The sequence below is a fragment of the Meriones unguiculatus genome, chromosome 20 (genome assembly GCF_030254825.1).
Source record: "Meriones unguiculatus strain TT.TT164.6M chromosome 20, Bangor_MerUng_6.1, whole genome shotgun sequence".
NCBI lineage: Eukaryota > Metazoa > Chordata > Mammalia > Rodentia > Muridae > Meriones > Meriones unguiculatus.
Genome location: NC_083367.1, coordinates 12,659,309 through 12,681,301, shown reverse-complemented (window position 1 = coordinate 12,681,301; position 21,993 = coordinate 12,659,309). Strand labels below are relative to the sequence as shown.

At 42.3% G+C, this 21,993-nt stretch overlaps 1 protein-coding gene and 1 pseudogene across 3 annotated transcripts in view; both read right to left on the bottom strand.

Annotated features, from left to right (window-relative positions):
* Rngtt (RNA guanylyltransferase and 5'-phosphatase) overlaps nucleotides 1-14,402 on the bottom strand; it is a 217,020-nt gene extending 202,618 nt beyond the window's left edge. The window contains exons 1-4 of one of the 3 annotated variants that reach the window (XM_021634879.2): nucleotides 14,186-14,402; nucleotides 7,801-7,910; nucleotides 3,403-3,506; nucleotides 3,230-3,318 (exon numbers count right to left, since the gene is read on the bottom strand). In XM_021634879.2, the coding sequence (XP_021490554.1) occupies nucleotides 3,230-3,318; nucleotides 3,403-3,506; nucleotides 7,801-7,910; nucleotides 14,186-14,249 (367 nt within the window). In that variant the 5' untranslated portion in view covers nucleotides 14,250-14,402. Of the gene's footprint in view, nucleotides 1-3,229; nucleotides 3,319-3,402; nucleotides 3,507-4,322; nucleotides 4,506-7,800; nucleotides 7,911-14,185 lie in introns of those variants that run through there. The other 2 variants (XM_021634880.2, XM_021634881.2) reach the window with 2 other exon arrangements.
* A 3,092-nt stretch (nucleotides 14,403-17,494) lies between these two features.
* Nucleotides 17,495-18,107, bottom strand: LOC110547358 (heterogeneous nuclear ribonucleoprotein A1-like 3; annotated as a pseudogene).
* Between the last annotated feature and the right edge of the window lie 3,886 nt (nucleotides 18,108-21,993).

Genomic DNA, 21,993 nt, shown 5'->3' with positions numbered 1-21,993 from the left:
TACTAAACCTCTGAACCTATAAGCCAGCCTCAATTAAGTGTTTCCCTTTATAAGAGTTGCCATGATCATGGTGTCTCTACACAGCAAAAGAACACTAAGATAGCTGCACATAACTGATTGACTAATTGATGTGCACTATTTTGAAGTGCTTTAGAAACCAACTGAGTGTATCTTCACATGAGGCTTATACTATTTTAAAATAAATTTTTACAAGAAAAAAAAAACATGTGAAGATCGATTTGTTTTTCTTAAACCCTCTTTCAGATTATATTCAAGATCATTTTCCTGGGCATGGTGATAACCCTGTAATCAAGGCATTCGGAAATAGAAATAAGATCAGAAGTTCAAGGTCACCTTTAGCTACACAGCAAGCTGAGGCTCAGTGAGACCACGACATACCCTGTCTCAAAAGGAGGAAGAGGAGGAAGGACCAGAGGAGGGGAGGGAGGAGAGGGGGAGAGGGCAGAGGACAGGAGGAAAATGGAGGGGCTCATTTTAACAGTTTTGAGTTTTCATCCCACTTTTCATTCCAGCACTTGAGAGCCTGAGGCAGAAGAATTAGTCAAAGCATGACACCAGTCTGAGATACATAGTAAGACCCTGTCTCAAAGCACAAGACAAAATTCAAATTTTAAAATAGTTTTAAAAAAGTACTTACGCGTTCAATGGCCATTACTAACTCAGGATTACTGCCATGTCAACTGATTCTCCAGCAGACTCAAAATGAACTCTCATAGAAGCCAGCTGTGCTACTCTACACCAGGAATCCCACTATTTAGTAGGCTGACGTGGAGTTTGGTAAGTTTGAGGCCAGCCTACAGCACAAAGCCACATCTTATTTTAAAATTTTAAAAATATACAGAGTGTCAAGACGGCTCAGCGGGTTAAGATGCTTGCCACAAAGCTTGACAACCCGAGTTTGGTGCCCAGAATCCACATGGCAGGAGAGAACCAACTCATGTAAATTGTCCTATGACCGCCACATACCTGCTACAGCACATGTGCACACATACACAACACACACAAACACAAACACACACACAGTCTGAAAAAAATTGTTTAAATAACAACTAAGATAAAATATTTAGGCCCTAGGTTCAACCTCCAGCATCATGGTACATTCTCATAATCCCAGCCTAGGAGGCAGAAGCAAAAAGATCCTGAGTTGCAAGCCAGCACAGGCTACAAAGAGCCTATCTCAAAAACCTGAATAAAGTAAACATCATTTTCATCTCATTTCTACATGTAAGATTTCTTTACAGAAGTGTTTTTGTTACCTAAAATGATTAGCTGAGCCAAATCAATTATTTCTACCTCTGATTCATAAAATAATCATTAATATTAATAATAAAATATTTTACAAGAACAATTCTCAATAGGATACAAAGAAAGTAGATAATAAGAATATGTTGAAATGTAAATACAGTAATCAAAAAGCACATATGGCAAACTATAAGTCAATTAGTGGCATCGAGTATCCGAAGAAAGTAAATGCCAAACGCAGTTCAAGAGAATGCTGTGGAGGCCAGTGTGATGGCTCAGCAGGTAAAGGGCTGGCTGGGCCTATTTGCTAGCCTATTTGTACTTATTTTCAGTACGTTAGACAGGGTTTATTTATGTAGACTTAGCTGACTTAGAATTTGCTATGTAGACCAGGTTAGCCTTAAACTCATAGGGCTGCCCAGGCTTCTGCCTCCTGAATGCTGGGATAGGATTAAAGTAGTACACCATACCCAGGCCAACAATGCCTTTCTCAAGTTAGTTTCTCAAAACACAATCTAACAATATTCACAGATGAAATTTTGTTGCTGTATCTTGTCTCTCTAGCTTTCTCTGTTTTCAAGCCATTAAAAGTTTCTTAGAGAAACAAGTCATTTTCTTGTAAATTATTCTACACCCTAAATTTCTGTTTGTTTTCCAACAGTATTAATCACAGCTTATACAAAGTACTTGAGATCATAGGTGGTTTATCTCTTGGATTTTTTTTTTCCATTTTGGAAAATTTATCTTGGGGATGGAATGCATGTCTAAATATGAAACTAATTTACATTTCATACAAACCTAGCATAGCAGTAATACTATAGAACTACTACAAAGCTTTAAACAGTTTCATGATGTACAATTTTCTATTTGTGGTATCATAACTATATTCAAAAAGTTTGTGGTTTAAAAGCATTTTGTGGAAGCTGGAGAGATGGCTCAGAGGTTAAGAGCACTGGCTGCTCTTCCAAAGGTCCTCAGTTCAATTCTGAGCAATCACGTAGTGGCTCACAAACATCTATAATGAGATCTGGTGCCCTCTTCTGACGTACAAGTACACATGCAGGCAGGCAGGACAGTGTACATATAATAAATAAATTATTTTTTAAAGCATTTTGGATTTTCAGATTATGGATGTTTAACCTATAAACCATTTCTTTATCTATTGTATATCTCATGAAGTTAGTCTAGAAACATAATTAAATTCATTTCCTAGTGCATTCTAGCATTTTAGATAGGAATACCGTATAGATGGCTCTATATGCTTCATAGTACACAGGAAATATCTAGTTGCTACAGTTTTCTTTTCTTTTTCTGTATGTGAGTATGTATGTGGAGACCAGAGGTCATTTCACGCCCTGTCCCTAAACATCAAAAGACAGTTTAAGTGAAGAAATCTGAAAGTAGACTGGCTTTATATGATATTAAGGAATTTGTAAGTATTCTGTTTGGTATACTAATTGCATAGTGATTATATAAAAACCAAAATCCCTTAACAATTAGAGATACTGAAACGGTCTTAGTGACATGACATGACCTCTACAACTTCCTTTATGAATCAGTCATTCAATTCCCTGCCACACAAGAATGGGCTCGGATCCCCAGTACCAATATAAAAGCTGGGTACAGCACACATCTCTACCCCAACACCAGGGGACAGAAACAGGAGATTCCTGCTCAGTAGCCAGCCACTCCAGCCAAAGTGATGTGTTCCAGGTTAGTGGGAGGCCTCCTGTGTTAACTTCTATAAACACACACACTCAAATAAACATGTACATACGATACACACCAACTAATTGACTAAAATGAATAGCAAAATTAAATACCAAAATAAGTGGAAAGATGAAAATATCCGCAAAATGGTTATTACTAAGTGTACTTACGTATGATATTTTATTTTACTTACGTATGTTTGTGCATTTCTACGACAAAGAAAGCAGGAGAACTGTCGTAAGGAAGCCAAACATACCTATAAGTTCAGGTGGGCTTCTTTCATTAAACCTCTCACACAGGCGAATGAATGTCTCAGTATTCTCAGTAGTAGGGCATTCACCATGTCTGAGAACACAAACAAAAAATTGTTTTGAAAAGAGATTACAAAACCTCAACAAAAGCGTTCACTCTCAAGAACTTACAACTTACCCTTTACACTGAAGTTTGACATAATTGATTCCTTCTTTTTCTATGTCATTTCTGTCATAGAACCTTGAAGTATTTGTCAAATCCACCAACAAGCTCATTTTAACCTTAAAATAAAAATAGAAAAGCAGATTTGCTAGTTACTACTGTTATTCCAAACTAGATGAGTAGATGGCAAGACGAGAGCTCATCCACCCCACCAAGAATTCGCATGCTCACTGCTGCCAAGCAGCTGACAGAGAAAAGCACCTTAAAACCAGAACCCAGCATTCCAGACAGAAGAACTAAGCAGGCCCTGGAAAATAACCCTAAGCTACGGAGAAGAAAGTATAAGCAAAACAGATGCCACTCTCAACCTCTCAAACCTCAATTAAAAAGGAAAACACTGCAACTTTCTTCCTCCTCTACGTCTGGTCCTCAGAAGCCTGGCATAGAGGCAGACAACATTATTCTGAAGGAGCACAGTTCTAGTGCCAGCACCCATCACCCCAGCTACAAAGTGGCTCCCACAACAGCTATTCGCTACACTGTATCTCACCTAAAATGTCTATTTCTTTCCTACTTAATTTATTCTTCTGTTTCATGAAAATACACTAATGTCTAGAACTATTTCCCTTTTAAAGAAACCGAGTAAAAACTGAAAACAGAAGCCAGGTGTGGTAGCACACAACTTGAATCCCAGTACTCAAGGAGCCAGAGGCAGACAGAACTATGAGTCCGAGGCCAGCCTAGTTTACAGAGTTCTAGGACAGTTCTAGGGCTACACAGAACGGGGGAATGAAAACAGACTCTTATACAATTCTTATATGCAATTCCCAAGCTGAGGAGATGGCTCAGTGGGCAAAGTGCTTGCTATGCAAGCATGAGGGCCTGAGTTCGGATCCCTAGCACCCACGTCAACAGGCAGGTGTGGTGACACACACCTGTGATCCCCGAGCTGGGAGGTGGAGACAGGACGACCGTCAGGGCTTTGTTGTCCAGCTAGTCTAGCCAAATCAGCGAGCTCCAGGTTCAGTGAAGGACCTTGTGTCAAAAAATTAGGTTGGAGTACGACAGAGGAAGACATCAGACATCAACCTCTGGCCTCTGCACGTATATTTCTCTTCCTGGATATCAGAAAGAAACAAAATAAGGGTTTAAAAATAAATTAAAATCCTAACTTTATTTTCAATAAAACTGAGAGGCATATATAATTTAAATGGTTATTTTTAAAATATAGTTCCAAAGCTAGGACACGGGACGTGGACACAGGAGAAACAAGATCTCAAGGTCATCCTCAACTACATAGCAACTTTGCACACAGCCTGAGCCACATGAGACACTGTCCAAAAAGCCACAAAATAGAAAATAATAGAGAAGAGAAAAAAAATGCATGCCTGAACTGAGCTCCAGAAAAAGTTCACATATCCTCCATAATATTCTTTTATACATAATCTAGAAGAATGACAAAAAAAAAAAAAAAGGAAACTGAAACTGAATTGGATAACCTACCAAAGGCCCTACAAATCTGGGTGGGTAAATCTACCACATAAACAGAGGGAAAGACAAAAAGGCCTTTGACAAAACCTAACAACTCCTTCAAGATAAAGGTTCAGGGGGGACTAGTGATACAAGGGATACAAGGGGGGGCAGCGCACACCTGTGGTGGCACACACCTGTGGTGCCAATGCTCAAGGCAGAGGCAGGCCAATTTCTGAGCTTAAGGGCAGCCTGCTCTAAAAGAGCGAGTTTCAGGACAGTCAGGGATACACAGAGAATCCCTGTCTGAGAGTCTGAGGGTATGCGGGGAGAGATAAGAAAAAAAAAAAAACAAAGGACATACAAGCAAGCCAACAGCCAACATCAGCATGAACTGATCAACTCAAACATTTCCACTAAAATCAGGAATAAGACAAGAATGTCCATTCTCTCTACACCTATTCCATACAGCACTTGAAGTTGGCACTAGAGCAGCAAGACAACTGAAGGGGATCTAGGGAATACACATGGAAAGAAGCCAAAGTGTCCTGATTTGCACAAGATATAATTTAATATATGAAAGATCCTAAAGACTCCACCAGGAAACTTTCACTGCTGATAAACACTTTCAACAAAGTAGCAGTATACAAAATTAACTCAGAAAAAAAAGAAAAGAAAAGAAAAGAAAAGAAAAGAAAAGAAAAGAAAAGAAAAGAAAAGAAAAGAAAAGAAAAGAAAAGAGAAAAGAAAAGAAAAGAAAAGAAAATTGGTAACCTTCCTATATACAAATGACAGATATACTGAGAAAGAAGTCAGGAAAACAGTACATTTTACTGTAGCCTCAAAAAAATAAAAATATATTTCGGGTATGGTGGCACACGCCTTTAATCCCAGCACTTGGGAGGCACAGGCAGGTGGATCTCTGAGAGTTTGAGGCTAGCCTGGTCTACAAAGTGAGTCCAGGACAGCCAAGGCTATTACACAGAGAAATCTTATCTCAAAAAACCAAGAAGAAGAAAAAAATTGTGTATGTATATAGATATATAGATACAAATATAGATATATAAAATCAGGATAACTCTAACCCCGCTGGGAAAGACTTGTACAATTAAAATTTTATGACAATGAACAAAGAAAATAAGGAAGACATTAGAAGATGGAAAGATCTCATATGTTCATGAATCAGTAGATTTAGTATTATGAAAGTGCCCATCCTACCAAAAGCAATCTACAGATTCACTGTAATCCCCACCAAATTCCCAACACAATTTTTTACAGAAAAAAATTGAAAAAAAGTCTTCAATTTCATTTGAAAACACACACATACAAACATATACAAATGAGAATGAAAGAGAGAGAGAATAACTAAAACAATCCTGGAGTTATTACTATCCTCTATCTCAAATTGTACTACAGAGCTACTGTAATAAAAACAGCACAGTACTGGCATAAAAACACACTGATCAAATGGAAGTAAAGACTCAAACATATTTCCACACACCAACGGACACCTGATTTTCTCTTTTACAAAGAAGCCAAAAATAACACAATGGAGAAAAGACAGCATCTTCAACAAATGATGCTGGTAAAACTGCATGATCACATGTAGAAGAATGGAAACAGATCCATAACTATTACCCTGCATAAAACTTAACTCAAAATGGATTAAGGACCTCCACATAGACCTTATACCCTAAATCTAATAGAAGAGAAGACAGAAAATATGCTTGAACTTATTGGCACAGAAAAGGATTTTCTTAATAGGACACCAACAGCATATGCACTAAGAATAACATTCATGAAGCTGAAAAGCTCTGTGATAAAGAACATCATCATTCAGAACAATTATACATCTGATAGAGGATTAGTATCTAGAATACATAAAGAACTTAAAAAACTGAACATCAAGAAAATAAACCAATTTTTAAAAGCTCTCAGAAGATGAAATAAAAATGGATGAGAAAGTTAAAGAAATGTTCAACATCCTTAGCCATCAGGAAAATGCAAATTAAAATGACTTTGGGATTTCATATTACACCAGTGAGAATGGCCAAGATCAATATAACAAATAACAGCACATGCTGGCAAGGATGCTAGGAAAAGAGAATACTTAGTCATTGCCGGGATAGTGCAAACTGGTATAGTCACTAGAAATATCAGTGTGGCAATTCCACAGTGATCTGAGACTCGCTCTACCTTAAGACCCACACTATTCTTGAGCAAATAACCAAAGAATTCTACATCCTATTACAGAGACACTTTACTCATCCATGTTCAATGCTGTTTGACTTATAATAGCCAGAAATTGGAAACAGACTAGACAACCACCAGTTGATGAATAAATAACGAAAATGTAGTACAACTACACAATGGAATATTATTCAGCTATTTAAAAAATTAAATTGGCAGGTAAATGGAGGGAGCTAGAATAATTCATCCTGAGTGGAGTAACCCAGACCCAAAAAAACAAATATTTGTATGTTACTCTCTTATATGTGGATATTAATTTTAAGCTTTCACTATGTGTGCTACAATCTGAAAAACCACAGAGGTAACTAGTAGGAGAGAAAAGGATCTCCCAAGAAAGGGACAATGAAATACAGTGTTATGGAGAAATAAAAGAGAAACTAGATGAGGAGAATTAAATAGGGAGGAGGAGGAGAAAAGGAAAAAAGGAGGGAACATGGGGAGAGGCAGGAACACTAAAGGCCATTTCAAACTTCATAGAGAAACCTACTACTGTAGAAGCTTCCTAAAAATATGCACATAGAAAGGAATCTGGCAATGAAGAACCTTATCTCAAACACACAAAGGTGAGCAGCCCTGAGAGTGGCTTCTGGCCTCTGCGTTCACATGCACACACACACCCTCACTTAGAAAAAGTCCTTGAAGAACAAACCCAAGAGGCGAGAACTACATTAGTAGCAAAGCTTTGCTTCTTACCTTCAGACTCTTTAGATAATTTGAGAGCATACTGGGATGAAACCGGTTTTCTTCAGCAACTTGACTATCATATCTTGGCCCCAGCATCGTCTTCAGAGGTAAGAATCTTCCTAAGTATTAAGATGAATAATAATTTTCATTATTTTTTAAAGGACTAAACTCTGTAATTTGCCATTCCAAAGCTGCCTTCTTAAAATAATGTTTTATGTTGTTTCTTTTTTATTAAGGCATAGTCTCACATGTCCCAAACTGGCCTCAGATTCACTGTGTAGCTGAGAGTGACCTTAAATTTCTGATTCTCAGCTGGGCAGTGGTGGTGCATGGCCTTCCAGCACTCAGGAGGCAGACGCAGGTGGGTCTCTAAGTTCAAGGGCAGGCTGTATACAGAGCTAGGTTCCAAGATGGCCAGGGCTACACACAGAAACCCTGTCTGAGGAACAAGAAAACAACTCTGATTCTCTTGCCCCACCACTCCTGGCTGTATGCAGTGCTGTATGGACCCAGGGCTTCCTGGTAAGCAATATTATACTAATGGAGCTACATCCACCCCCACCTTGTTAACAGCTTAAAAGAAAAAAAAAAATTATGAATGTAACTACCTATAATGTACTTTCACTCTCTGAATCAGATTAATTACTTTGAATTAATTCTAGAATGTGATGACATAAACAAAGAAAAATTACCAATGAATGAAATGTCCATTTAAAAGAAATCTAAACTTGGGGCTAGAGAGATGGTTCAGCTGTTAAGAGCATTTATTGTTCTTGCTGGTTCAATTCCCAGCACCCATATGGTGGATACCCAGTTCCGGGGGATCCAATTCTTCCTTCTGGCCTCCACAGATCCTGCACACACATGGTGCACACACATACACTTAAATAAAACATTTAAAGAATCTTTTATTTTTAAGAATCTAAACTTCAAACCACTAATCATCTGTTCCTGTAAGCAATAACCCCAATAAAACTTCAACTTGGGTGAAGTTGGGTTTCAGGAGTATCCTTACTTCTTGTCTGCTGTACTGTCCTATCTGGGCGAGTAAGCAAGTGCTCACAATTACCCAGAAACAGTGTCTCACAGTACCTCAATTACAAGCAGATGCCAACACATCCAGTTTAAATCAAGTCTCTAACTACATGGCTTTGGTATTTGGGGATTTCCTTTTTTGTTATTGTCTTACTTGTCTGTTGTTATTTGAAGCAGAGTCTACTCAATTTAGACTAAACTTGCTATGTAGTTGGGGATAACCTTAAACTCCTGATTCTCCTACCTCAATTTTCAGAATGCTGAAATATTAGGTATTCCCAAGAAAAACCCGGTTTTATGCAATATTAGGATCAAAAGAAGGATGTTATTGTGTTAAAATGATATTAATCAAAATCACTTGATAAACACTTTATTTGGTGCCTTTTTTTTTTTTTTTTTTTTTTTTTTAGTTGGTTGGTTTGGTATGGTATGGTTTGGTTTGGTTTTGGGTTTTTCAAGATAGGGTTTCTCTGTGTAGCCGTGGTTGTCCTGGACTCAATTTGAACACCAGGCTGGCCTCAAACTCAAAGATCTGCCTGCCTCCACCTCCCTGGGTGCTGGGATCACAGGTGTGTTGCTGCTGTGGTGCCTGGCCATTTTGGTGCCTTTTTTTAAAAACAGTATAAGCCAAGGGAATCACCTTAAATAAGTAATTTTTAAATACCTATTTTTCATGGCTTAGATTTTTACTTGACTTTTTAAGACAGAGTCTCACAATTTAGCCCAGACTACAATTACACAGATAATATGGCTTTAAACTAGCAATGATTCTCCTGCCTCAGTTACTGGGTTCTGAAACTGGTGCTGTAGACCAGGCTGGCCTTAAACTCAGAGATGAGTACTCAGTGCTGGGATTACATTACTGTTAATGTGTAGGTCTTAAACCTCTGCAAACTTCCAGTGTTGAAGGCTTATTGTGTAATGTGTTAAGTGTTCACACACAACCCCTGGGAGGCGACCGGATCATAAGAGATCTGACTTGATAAATAGATTCATTCGTCCATAGATTCCTAACACTAGCAGAAGCTGTCTATGTGGAGCAAGTCCCTAGGGAAGCATACCCTGAACGGCTATAACTTGATTTTGGACCTTTCCTCTTTACTTTCTGGTCACCAAGAGGATAGCCTCATTCATGGATGTTCTGACTTACAAACGCCCCCAAAGCCCAAAGGGACAAGGTCATGCAACCATAGGCTGCATAACCTCTCAAATTATGATAAAAAAAACCAGATTCTTTCCTCACCTGGCATGATAGTGCAAGCCTGTGATATCAGCACTGAGGACACAGAGGAAGGAGTACCACAAGTTTTGGGCCAAGTGTCTTGCCTACATGTATTTATGTAGATCACATACTTGCCCAGTGCCTGAGGAGACCAGAAGAAACAGATCCCAGGGAACTAAGGTTACAAACAGTTTTGAGCTGCCATGTGGGTCCTGTGAACTGAACCTGAGTTCTCTTTTAGAGCAACTAGAGCTACTTCTCCAGGACCCAAAGCTCAAAGATTCAATAGATCAAAGAAAAAATGCAATGGAAAACATCACAACAGACCAACTGGAAGAATATAACTGAAGACAAAGCTAAGGAATTAGTACATGCAGATAATAAAGAAGAAAATGAATGATTAAAACCACACCAACAAGATAAACAGAAGACACCAAACCTAGGAATCTGTGCTATAAAACAAAGAACTAAAGTGAAGACTAAAGGTACATGAAACATTCAGTACCGCCCTTGCAGATTATTTCCCAAAGCTAAGGAGAGAAATGACACTCAAACACAAGACACATTTAGAACCCTGACCAGAAAAGAACAGGACCCAAACTCATTCTCCCTTACTGTGCTTCATTTTCAGTCCTCACAACTTTTTCCCACTCCCCCCCCTTTTATATCTTGAACAATCTCTACCACTGAGCCGTATCTCCACCCACCAGGCATGGTGGTGCACACCTTTAATCCCAGCACTCAAGAGGCACAGGCAAGCATATCTCTGTGATTTCAAGGCCAGTCTGGTCTATATATCAAGTTTCACTCCATCCTGGGCTAAATATTGAACCCTAACTCCAAAAAAGAAAATGGAATACAAATACTTATTTGTACTTGTAGAGAAAACTGTAATGACTTCACTTAATCATAACTATACCTAATTCACACCTAATTTTGAGTTCTCACACAGTCTAATTAGAATTCTCTCCCCAGTCCTTTAAATCCCTCTCCTTCCATAGGTGACTACATCCTGGGAGGTAGAAAAAGATACTTCTCAAAGATGTCAACAACTACCAGCACCTTAACATCTCAGCAGCATTTCATGCACCCAACAACCTGCTGATGAATCTGATCAAAATACATTATTACAAAAGAACATTATATAACAAGCAAAGTGCTGGACACCAGGAACCCTAGAACTCAAGAAGTGAGAGGCAGGAGGGTCACTCACAAGTTTGATGTTAGCTAGGCCTTCATGAAGGAAGCCCAGTATTTTGTACAATATGTCAGTAAGAGAAAAAAAATTCACAAATCATAGAAAAAGATTATTTTTATATTCATAAAAAAAGGGGAAAATGCAGAAAGAAATCGGGAACATGAGCTAGGTACGTGGAGCATGTGTGTAATTGCAGCCAGCAGGAGCCTGTAGCAGAAAGACTGTGAGTCTGAGACCTGCCTGAGCTACATAGCAAGTCCCATGCCAGCTTGGGCTAAACAGGAAGAGCCTACTTCAAAAATTAATTAATTAATTAATTAATGATAAAATTTTTTAAAAAATGTAACCTGACAAACTAAGTTCAATTCCTTGACCCACACACGAAAGAAGAGAACCAACTTTCTGAAGTTGTACCACATACATGCCCACACACATGTACACACATATACACACACAATAAACAATGTAAAAAAATAGTAAGTAAATAAATAACTCTAGCACATAGAAGGCAGGTTCAAGAAGGCTACAGAATGTTAGGAAAAAGGGTTCCAGAGGGAATGAATGGGGGAAGAGGGGATAATGTAATGGGGAAATATAGCCAAAATACATTATATACATGAATGAAATTGTCAAATAAACTGAAAAATATTGTTTTAAATGATGATTTGAGAGTGGAGAGATGGCTTTGCATGGAAAGGCACTTGTTGAGCAAGCCTAGAGAACTGAGTTCAACTCCTGGACCCCACAGATGGAAGCGAGAACTACTCCACAAAGCTGTCCTGCGATCTCCGTATGGAAACCTTGGCACACGTCCCCCACACACATCATGCACACACATGATAATCAGTGTGTGACTGACTAGTCAATTCTTAAAAAGAAGATCTGAAAATTGGTACAGCCTCAGTTCACAAATTCAAAGATAATATAGACTACACCACCAGATCTTCGCACCAAAAAAGGAAAGAAAAGGCTTGGGCTGGGGAGATGGCTCAGTGGGTACGAATGCTCGCTGCACATGCATAAGTGGTTGTACCACACCTGTAACCATAATGCTGAGGGGAAAGTGAAAACAAAAGTACACTGACCATAGTTCAAGAACAGCCTATACAATATATACACAAAATGATGTTTGCACTTATTAGAGAATGCATGCCATCAATAATGACAGAGAGCAGATCAATACCTGTCTGGGGGGGGGAAAGATTCATGCAACATAATAGTATAAAAAGACTATTATGTGGAAGTAATCATATTATTTTTCCCTATGTCTACATGTTAAAATAGTCTATAGGCAGCTTCACAGTGGGTTATATGAGGAAAAAAATTGTACATTAAAGTTAAATAACCCAAGAGAGTTTTAAATGTACATGAGTTTCATGTTTAAACTCACTTTTCTAAAGTTAAGTGTGTGTATGCTTGTAATTGTAAGAGTATGCATCACATGTGTGCAGGTACCAGAAGAATCCAAAAGAGGGTATCAGATGTCCTGGGACTGGAGTTACAGGTGGCTCTGAGGTACTGGGTACTCAGAACTGAATTCATGTGCTCTGGAACAACAGCACTGAGACAACTCTCAAGATTCTAAAACTTGTGTGTAAAGCCAGTCATTTCACTTGACCATGACCTGGTGTTAACATGGCCTGTGCTGGAGATGGGCTGTAGCACCAGAGCTCTTTGGTCCTTGTCAGCCTTACAATGACACCATACTGGTTCACCTGTCACCGTACAATGGATGCTGGCTGGAACTTTCCACAATCAGTACAGGTGTTTGGCTATCTTTTCCTCATAATATAAACAACATAACATACTAGAGAGTAAGAGTTGGGCACAGCAGAAAACTCTGAAGGTGGCAAAAATTCTGAGATGCCCTAAATTTAATTACAAATCCCAAATGGTGCCAGAAAAGATATCCAGTTATCACCACATCCTGACCCATTACAAAACTGTTGTCTTCACATAAACGCCATCCTAAAACTGCTTGCTTTGTGTTATCGAGCACAGTTTTTTTTAAAGCACAGTTGTAGTTTAATATAAAAGATTTTAGCTCAACAGTTAAGAGAAAGAAAGTCACTCAGAAGAAAGACAAGCAGAAGGCAAGAGTGTGGGCGTCTCAGAAAAAGCGCCCCAAGTGTGGTCATCAGCTCAGTGGAGAGCCACAGCTCTTTGTATTTTGCCTGGAAGTCAAATAGCTAGAAAGGGAAAGAACGTTAAAGTCCAAGTTAGAACTTGGAAAAGGAGGCATAGCAGTGAAATAACCGCCCGATAATTATTCTATAGCAGAGTAAATCCAGCGCAAACAAAACAGTTCGTGTATTCCTTCCTCAAATTTATCACAAAAATGCTTTTGGCTCCTCGGTCCAGCCGACACAGTTCCAAATTGCTATCTATCCTTATTGCTGGTAACTGGAGTCTGGTCCTTGGAGGCTACCATACGCAATGTCTCCACAAACTCGGAGAACTGTGTCTCGGTGATCTCATGTGTATTCCCTGGGATATGTGTGTGGTCCAAATTATCACTTTTAAGTCACTGTCTCTCAGCCAAATAGTGGCATGGGCCTACAATCCCAGGTACTCTGTTACCTAGAGGAAGAAGCTCGCAAGTTCGGGGGTGAGGCTACTCTGCGTCAAACTCAAGATGGGAACATTCCACAAACGTCAGTTTAAGGGCAAACCCACAAATGCCCCGCTACCCAGCCTCACTTCTCCTTAAGCACCCCTCAATTTCAGGCTCAAACTCCGCTCCGGTCCTCACGTTCCGAGACCCAGCCGCAAAGGATACCACAGTACTTCACAAACTTTAAGCTCCGGAAGCCTCTCGTCCACCTCCCGGACTCCTGGGCCCTGCGCGATCCCGGACTGGCCGCCGCCGAGCGCGCAGTCCCTCAGGCCCGGCCAGCTCGGTGGGATTCGAACCCGCCCGCAAGCCCCCTCCCGGGTACCTGCCACCGGCTGGCCGCGCCGCGGACAGTTCAGCCACCGCGGCGGGATCTTGTTGTAAGCCATGTCTGCACCGAACGCCGCCGCCTCGCCAACCGCTCGGTAGCCGGTGGGCCCGGACCCCAACGCCAGCAGCGCCACCGGGTCCTCAGCAGCGCGCCACTTTCATTCAGGTTCGACTCCGCGGCTCCCGGCGAGCCCACAATGCACCGCTACTTCCGCCCCGAAGAGCCCGCCCCCTTCCTTCCGAGGTCAGGGGAGGAGGAAGCTCCGCCCAGGTGAGCGGGTGGAAGCCGCGGCGAACTAGAGGAGCGGTTCCACCTGGCCCCGCCCCGAGCCACGCCCCGAGCCCCCTCCCTTGTTGCCGAGCACCCGCCTCTGTCAGCCACGCCCAACGCCTGTTGTGCCTTTGTGCGCCGGCAAATAGCAGGCGTCTTTCCCACCCCCACCTAAGCCAGAGAAACCACCGGAACAGAAGGATTCCAAGCTCCTTTCCACCAGTGGACTGACCCGCCACTTTCGTGGGTTTTACAAGTTGAAGTGCTTTCCCACTTATCAGAGCTGAAGTCTGCTGTCCCTGTTGGATCTGGGTTTGAACTGGCATTTGATAATCCTCCCTTACGTGGATCAAAAGTCCTGAAAACCAGAACTAGGTTGCTAGAAATGAATTTCTTTTTCGGCGAGGGGTAGGAGACAAACTGCAGACGACTCATGAAAAATCAAAAATTGGTACCAGAAGCCTTAAGACTGTCATTTCTGGAGGAGGTAGTTTTGATTTTTTTTTTTTTTCCTTTTTTGTTTGTTGGTTTTTGGTCTTTTTGGTTTTCTCTCTCGTAAGTATAATTAGGATTTTGGGGGAAATCTCTGTCTCAACCAGTCGGCTACTACTAGGTCAGTGTAGACCAGGAAGCCTTGGGTTTCCCTTAAGATTTAAAACACCATATAAAAAGGTGGAGCTACCAAGGCTTTGTTGTGGCTGTTAGGGTAAGCTGGTTCCACCTGATAGCTTCGGTTGTCATCCTGACACACTGGGAGGAGGAAGCCCCTAGTGAGCATTGGTTGGTCTGTGGCATAGTCTGTTGGGCATGTTCTTGATTGCTAAGTTATGGGGGAGGGCCAAGCCTACTGTGGATGATGCCATTCCTCAGCTGGTGGGTCAGTGGTTCTCAGTCTTTCTAATGCTGAGACCCTTTAATACAATTCCTTGTTGTAGGATGTTTGATCACATTGTGAACCCAGAGAGTGAACTGAAAAGAAAAAAAAAAGTTTCTAATTGTGATATGGCTCAGGCTTTGATCCTAGAGCTTTCTGATTATTGTAAGCAAGTACTTGTGGTATAGCTTAGCCCTAGCACACACCTTTAATCTGAGATGTCTGTAAAGATGATTAAATAAATTTAGCCTTGGGTCAAGAGGTAGAGCAAGAAACCAGCTGACAGGGACTAAACAGAAAGGAGGGCTATTGAACAGAAAGGTATTTAAGACTGTGGAGAAGGAGAAGGAGCTTTTTCCTTCTGGAACAAAGAGTTGAGTAGGAAGGCTTTTTCCTTATGGGACGTCAGCTGAGTAGGAAAGTCAACTGGGTGCTTTCTCTGCCTTTCTGAGCTAGCAGGCTTTCACCACAGCATCTGGCTCCTGAGTGTTTATTGGTAAAATTGAACAATTGGGATTTTGTGTATAAAAAACAATTCCTCATGTTATGGTGACTGACAACCATAAGATTTTTTTGTTGCCACTTCATAACTGTAATTTTGCTACTGTTATGAATCATAATGTAAATATGTTTGAAGATAGAGGTTTGCCAGGGCACTGCAATGGGCAGGATGAGAACCAAAGGCCACTGGCTTGTCTGTATAGGAAAGCAAGCCGAGGATGTCAGCCAGCATTCCTCCAAAGGCCCTGCCTCAGTTCCTGCCTTCAGGTTCCAACTTGAGTTCCTGCTTTCATTTCCTTCCTTGATGGAACAGTAAGCCAAGTAAACCCTTTCCTCCCCAAGATGCTTTTAGCCAGTGTTTTATTTATATTTACAGCAACAACAAATATCAAACTAGAATACTCTTTCTCACACAAATATAATCTAAATCCTACCTCTGGCCTTAGATGAAGGGAGATATGCCATTATAATCTGGTTCGAAGTTTACAGAAGTAATTACTACTGCTAGGTCAGTGTAGACCAGAAAGCCTTTAAAGTTAATCCAACTGAGTGTGTCAGTCACCTGACCAAGAGACACTACCCCACCCCCGATTTGCCTAAAAACCTGAATGAATGAATGGATAAGAAGGAATGCTTATCCCAAGTCCTTCCCCCAATGTAGTTACTTAAAGATTTTCACTAATTTTGTTCTGCTTTCAGTGTTTTAACTAAAAAAGCATAGTTTCTCTTTCTGTATGCATTTTCTTCTAAATATTGATCCAAAGCCTGCACACGCTTGCCCTGACATTACGGACAATCCCATCCTATGTCTGAGGTCCTGTTGTAAGACAGGCTCCTCAGAACTGCAACATTCCCCCCAAATTCAAACATTTGCACCAAGCAAGAAAGGGGGGCCCTTGAGGCTCAGGAGGTAAACATAGGGTTATCAGAAAACAGAAACTTAGAGAATTACTGGGGACCACTACACAGCAGTAGTGAGCTACTACAACGACGTGGCATAAAAAAGATTATAGAGTTGCCTGTGAGCTGCATAGAAAGCTCCAGGGTTATAGATTTTCTGAGTCAGCAGCCACGTGGCTAGGCTTTTCAGCCATGCAGCTGCTTTTGAGATAGCCCAGCTCCTTGTCACCCACACTCCTGTTAGGAACCCCAATAAAAACCTCACTGGTTCAATGAGTTGGAAACTTGTAGTCATTACTCTGTTGTGTGCTCCCTTTTGGGGACGGGGGAGATGTGTCTGTTGTGTCTCCCCAGCAAATGTATGTCACACGATACCCCATGACCCGTGAAGCTCCTTGCAAGCCTCCATAGCCTAACCCTAATGCTGCTGGCTTCCTTGCTCAACTTCTTGCTGTTCTCCATCCCCCTCTTCCCAGCAACTACAGATTGCCTGCTTTGTTAGTTTCCACTGAAATGGTCCAGAAGCTCCCTTCAGTGTCTGTTTTAAGTCCGTTCCTACATGTACTCAGCCCACCATGTCCTTTTCTTTCAGTTGAGGGCCCAGCCATGAGATGATGTCACTTTGGAAAGCCCCTCACAGTCCTGCCTGCAGGCCAGCCTAACCTATGCAATTCCTCCTTGAGGGGCCCGGGTCCGAGCTGACTGCCTCCTGCACATGCATTTGCATGTTTAAGCTTCCATCTGTGAAGTGTGTTTTCTCAGCTCCCACACCCTCCAAAATTGCTTCCATCAATACCAAATCAATCCCCACTATATCCACCACTGTCACCACCACGGCTGCCACCAAAGCCACCACAACCACTGAAGTTTCCTCCTCGACCAAAATTGTCATTGCCACCAAAACCACTTCCACGACCACAACCAAAGTTTCCGGAACCACTTCGACCTTGCTGGCTGGAGGAAGCATCTCTTGCTTTGACAGGGCTTTTCTGACTTCACAGTTGCGGCCATCCACCATACGGTATTTTTGAATAACAATCTTATCCACAGAGTCATGGTCATCAGAGGTGACAAAAGCCAAGCCCCTCTTTTTTCCACTGCCTTGGTCAGTCATGATTTCAACTACTTCAGTTTTCCCATACTGCTCAAAGTCATCTTGTAGCCGCTGCTCTTCACTGTCTTTTTAATACCTCCAACCAAGCTCTTATTCATGGTTAAGTGGTTCCCTGGTCTCTGAGAACCTTCTCTAGTGTTCCACAACTCTTCCATGTACCTTGGGTGGTCTTGCATTCATAGCGGCATCTGCTTCCTCCACAGTGGTGTATGTGACAAACCTAAAGCCTTGGATCTCTTGGTATTTGGGTCTCTCATTAACACACAGTCGGTGAGTGTCCCCCGCTGCTCAAATAGCTCCTCAGGCAGTTGTCTCAAAGCTCACTCCTCAGATGCAGAGCTTCAACAGCCAGAGAGGCTGACTTAGACCCGACTGTAAGTTGCTGAGAGCCTTCAGCGATGCTTAAAGTATGTGTGCCATGGGGCTGGAGAGATGGCTCAGAGGTTAAGAGCAAAGGTCTTGCAAAGGTCCTGAGTTCAATTACCAGCAACCACATGGTGGCTCATAACCATCTATAGTAAGATCTGATGTAGTACCTTCTTCTGGCATGCAGGCAGAATACTGTACAAATAATAAATAAATAAATCTTCAAAAAAAGTCTGGCATTTGCATATCCATACTCAGACACCTTACACAGACACACTTAAATCATTTTATTTAAAAATGTTTTCTGGGTGTGAGGACTCATGTGTTTGTTGTTTGTTTGTTTTTTGAGAGAGGGTTTCTCTGTATAGCCTTGACTGTCCTGAACTTAATTTGTAGACTAGGCTGCCCTCCAACTCACAGGGATCTGCCTGCCTCTACCTCCCTAAGTGCTGGTGTTAGAGGTTCAACAATAACCGCATACTGAGCACTCAGACACCAGACTCAAATTGATGGAAGTTTATTGAACCCTAAACAAAAACTGACTGATCAGGAACATAATGTAGACTCAGGAGCCAGGCTGACATAGGTCTGCTCCTAAAAGGTTTTTTTTGTTTTGTTTTTGTTTTTTTTAATAATAATAGTAATAAACAAGTAACAAAACTGTAACAAGGCTTAGGAAACAAACCGCAACCAGGTAACAGCCAGGTAACAAAATTGCAACCAGGTCTCTAGGTGTAGGAAGCAACATAATATCATTTTGACTAGCTAGACAAAGTTTCTAACTGACCTTTAATTTGATTGGTTCTGCAGTTGGGGGACTTCACAGAGTGTCCAGGTAACAAAATATACAAAGTTTGAGAAAGGAAACCATAGAGACATAATCATTAGAAGGCAGGGCCTGAAAACTTGAACTCTATTCCACCTTACGATTAAAATGGAGAATTGGAGGGAAAAAAAATGGCTTCTGATATGCTGATATGCTAAAGGCGACAGCAGGTGTTAACAGAAGAGCCATAGTTATGCCAAGAACTGAAGTAGGTTTCAACAGAGTTTAAGCAGGTTAAAAAGGTTACAACACTGGAATTATAGGCGTACACCATCAAGCCCAGCTAAGGTTTCACATCTTTAATCCTAGAAGTTTTGGGAGCCCGAGACGGATCTCCTAAATTTGAGGACAGCCTGGTCTACATAAAGAGTCCAGACTAGCCAGGACTGCATGGTGAGACTGTCTCCAAATAATTTGTTAAAACTTTTTATTGATTCTTTGTGAGTTTCACACCATGCACCTCAGTCCCACCCATCTCCCTGTCCCCTCCTATCTGCCCTCTGCCCTTACAACCTACCCCAAAACAGAAAACACACAAACAGACAAAGAAAACCAAGCATGGAGAACATCCTCATGGAAGCTGAAGTGTCACAGTACACCCCTCTATCCACACATCTTCACTTGCAGCGAATCCGTGGTCCGGTTCGAGGTCTCTGGCTTCCCTGACACCATCAAGATAAGTTCCTCACTGGACCGCCTCCTGGCTATCCTGGTGTTGCCCTGCGGTTTTAGATGGGCAGGACCAAACCTTTCACAGGCCCCAACAGTTCACAGATGATGTAGATTTTGGGGTGGGCCAGCTCACAGCCCTGGATCTGGGCCTGGACTGCAGCTGAGCTGGACGCCGTGCAGGCTCTCCCTTACAGCACCCTGAGAGGGAGCACTCCAGCACAGCTCCCGCTAGGCCACCCAGTGCCACCATCAGCAGGAGGCAGGGTCAGCTTTCCTGTTCTCAAGTCATCGGGCTGGCTCAGCCACACCCACGCCTTCAGAGCCAGCTCCGCTGTGCTGCCCAGTCAAGGCACAGGTCTCAGTCCCCCCAGTGTTGCAGCCAGCAGGGGCTGGACTTGCTCTCCCACTCTCACACCCTCGGGGATGGCTCACCCATGCCTTCTCCATTAAAGCCAGCTCCACTGTGCAGCCCAGGCAAGGCCTGTTCTCCAGAGTGCTACAGCCAGTGAGAAGCAGGGATTGCTCTCACACTCTCTTGTTCATAGGACCTTGGGGCCAGATCTCCCAAATACCACAAGTATCAAGGGTCTAGAGAGGAGAGCGCATCTCCCCCACACCCACTCCAACTCACAGCAGACCAGTGGCAGGGCCAGCTCTCCAGAGCCCACTCGTATGAGGCCTGCTCACCTGATAATTACTTAGGGAATGGTCCCTTTAGACAACTCCTAGATCACATAAGAGATTTTGGGAGACAGGAACTGATTTGCTAAATGGCCTTTTATTTGATAAATCAATAAAGGCCCTTCTGCAAGACTGCTCTGGTCCAGTCCTCTGAGGCTGTCTCACCCTGCCGCTTGCTGATACAGCCTCAAGTGGGGGACTCAGGTGTGGTGAGCAAGGCTCTGGCAGGCCTTGCCCTTCTCCCCCATGCCCTCTGCCTTACTAAAAACCATTAGGTTACATTCCCAAAGCTAGCCATCAAGGTCCATGCCCTTATTTGGCCACTCCTTTCCCCCGAGAGGCTGACTACCAAGGTCCAGCTATCAAAATATCGAAGTCCAGCAATCAGAAGCTCCCTTTGGCTGACCTAATTAACATGCCCAGTGAAAATTAAATGCCTCATCCTAGCACAGGGGTTCCCTTGTAGCTTTATAAACTGCCACTTTCCTGTGTGCCGTATCTGTCTCCTCTCGATCCAGAGGCAGTCCTTTGTCCTCTGGGACAAATACCCCTCTTCCCTCTCCCTTGTTCCTTTCCCCTTCTCCCTTGTCCTCTACCTCCCATCCTTGTCTCTTATTCCCTGCTCTTTGTCCCTCTGGAGCTGACAGCTCAGTCTTGGGATTCCTGCGTCAATATTTTTCCTAACAGAGTGTAACTCAGAGCACCAACAGACCCTTTCCTCCCAACTTGCTTTTTGGTCACAGTTTTTCATTGCAGCAATGGAAACTTTAAGACAGTGACCACAGTCCAGTTAGATAAATTTAGGTTGCCCCAAACTGCATATGGCTAAGAGTTTTTACAGTAACAGAACAGACGAGTCTTAAATCAACAGACTTTTCAAATACTTTGGTAGGCACTTCAGCTGGCAGGTTGTTACTTTTCCGGTGGCTGTGATAAAATAGCCTGACAAAGGCAAGTTAAGGGGAAGGGAGCTTATTTTAGCTCACAGCTCAGAGTTACAGTCCACCACCACAGGAGGTAAGCCACAGTGTCAGGAGTTTGAAGCAGCTGAACATCCAGAGTCAAGAAGCAGAACACAATGCATGCTGGTGCCCACCTCACTTTCTCCTTTTTATGCAGTCTAAGATCCCATCTCAAGGAATGGTGCTTTGAATCCTAGCAGTGACACCATGGAAGCAAAACCTCCCACAGAGCATTGGGGCAGCAGTAATGTTGTCCTGACCCCATTGTCAGAGCCTCTATTGTGTGAAAGTCAAAATTCATTAGAAAAAAAAATTCTAAGCTGAAGCAGTCCCCTGCTTGAGTATATGATTCCCTAGAGTCAGCACACAATGAGTGGCCCTCGGGGACAGGACACAGCCCCAGGTGGCAGCACTGCCTGTGGTGGTACTCTTCTTGGAGGCATGAAAGATTCAATACTGAAGAGACACGACCTGGACTAGAAGGTCATTCTTCAGTGACAAGGTACCGAGGAGGCGAGGACCAGAAGATAAGATAAAGACAGGAAAATTTGGGGTCAGCGGGTCTTAAGCAAGCTGAGGGTGCACAAAAGCAATTTATTAAGAAGTGCAGCTCCTTTTTGGGAAAACCCACTCCCC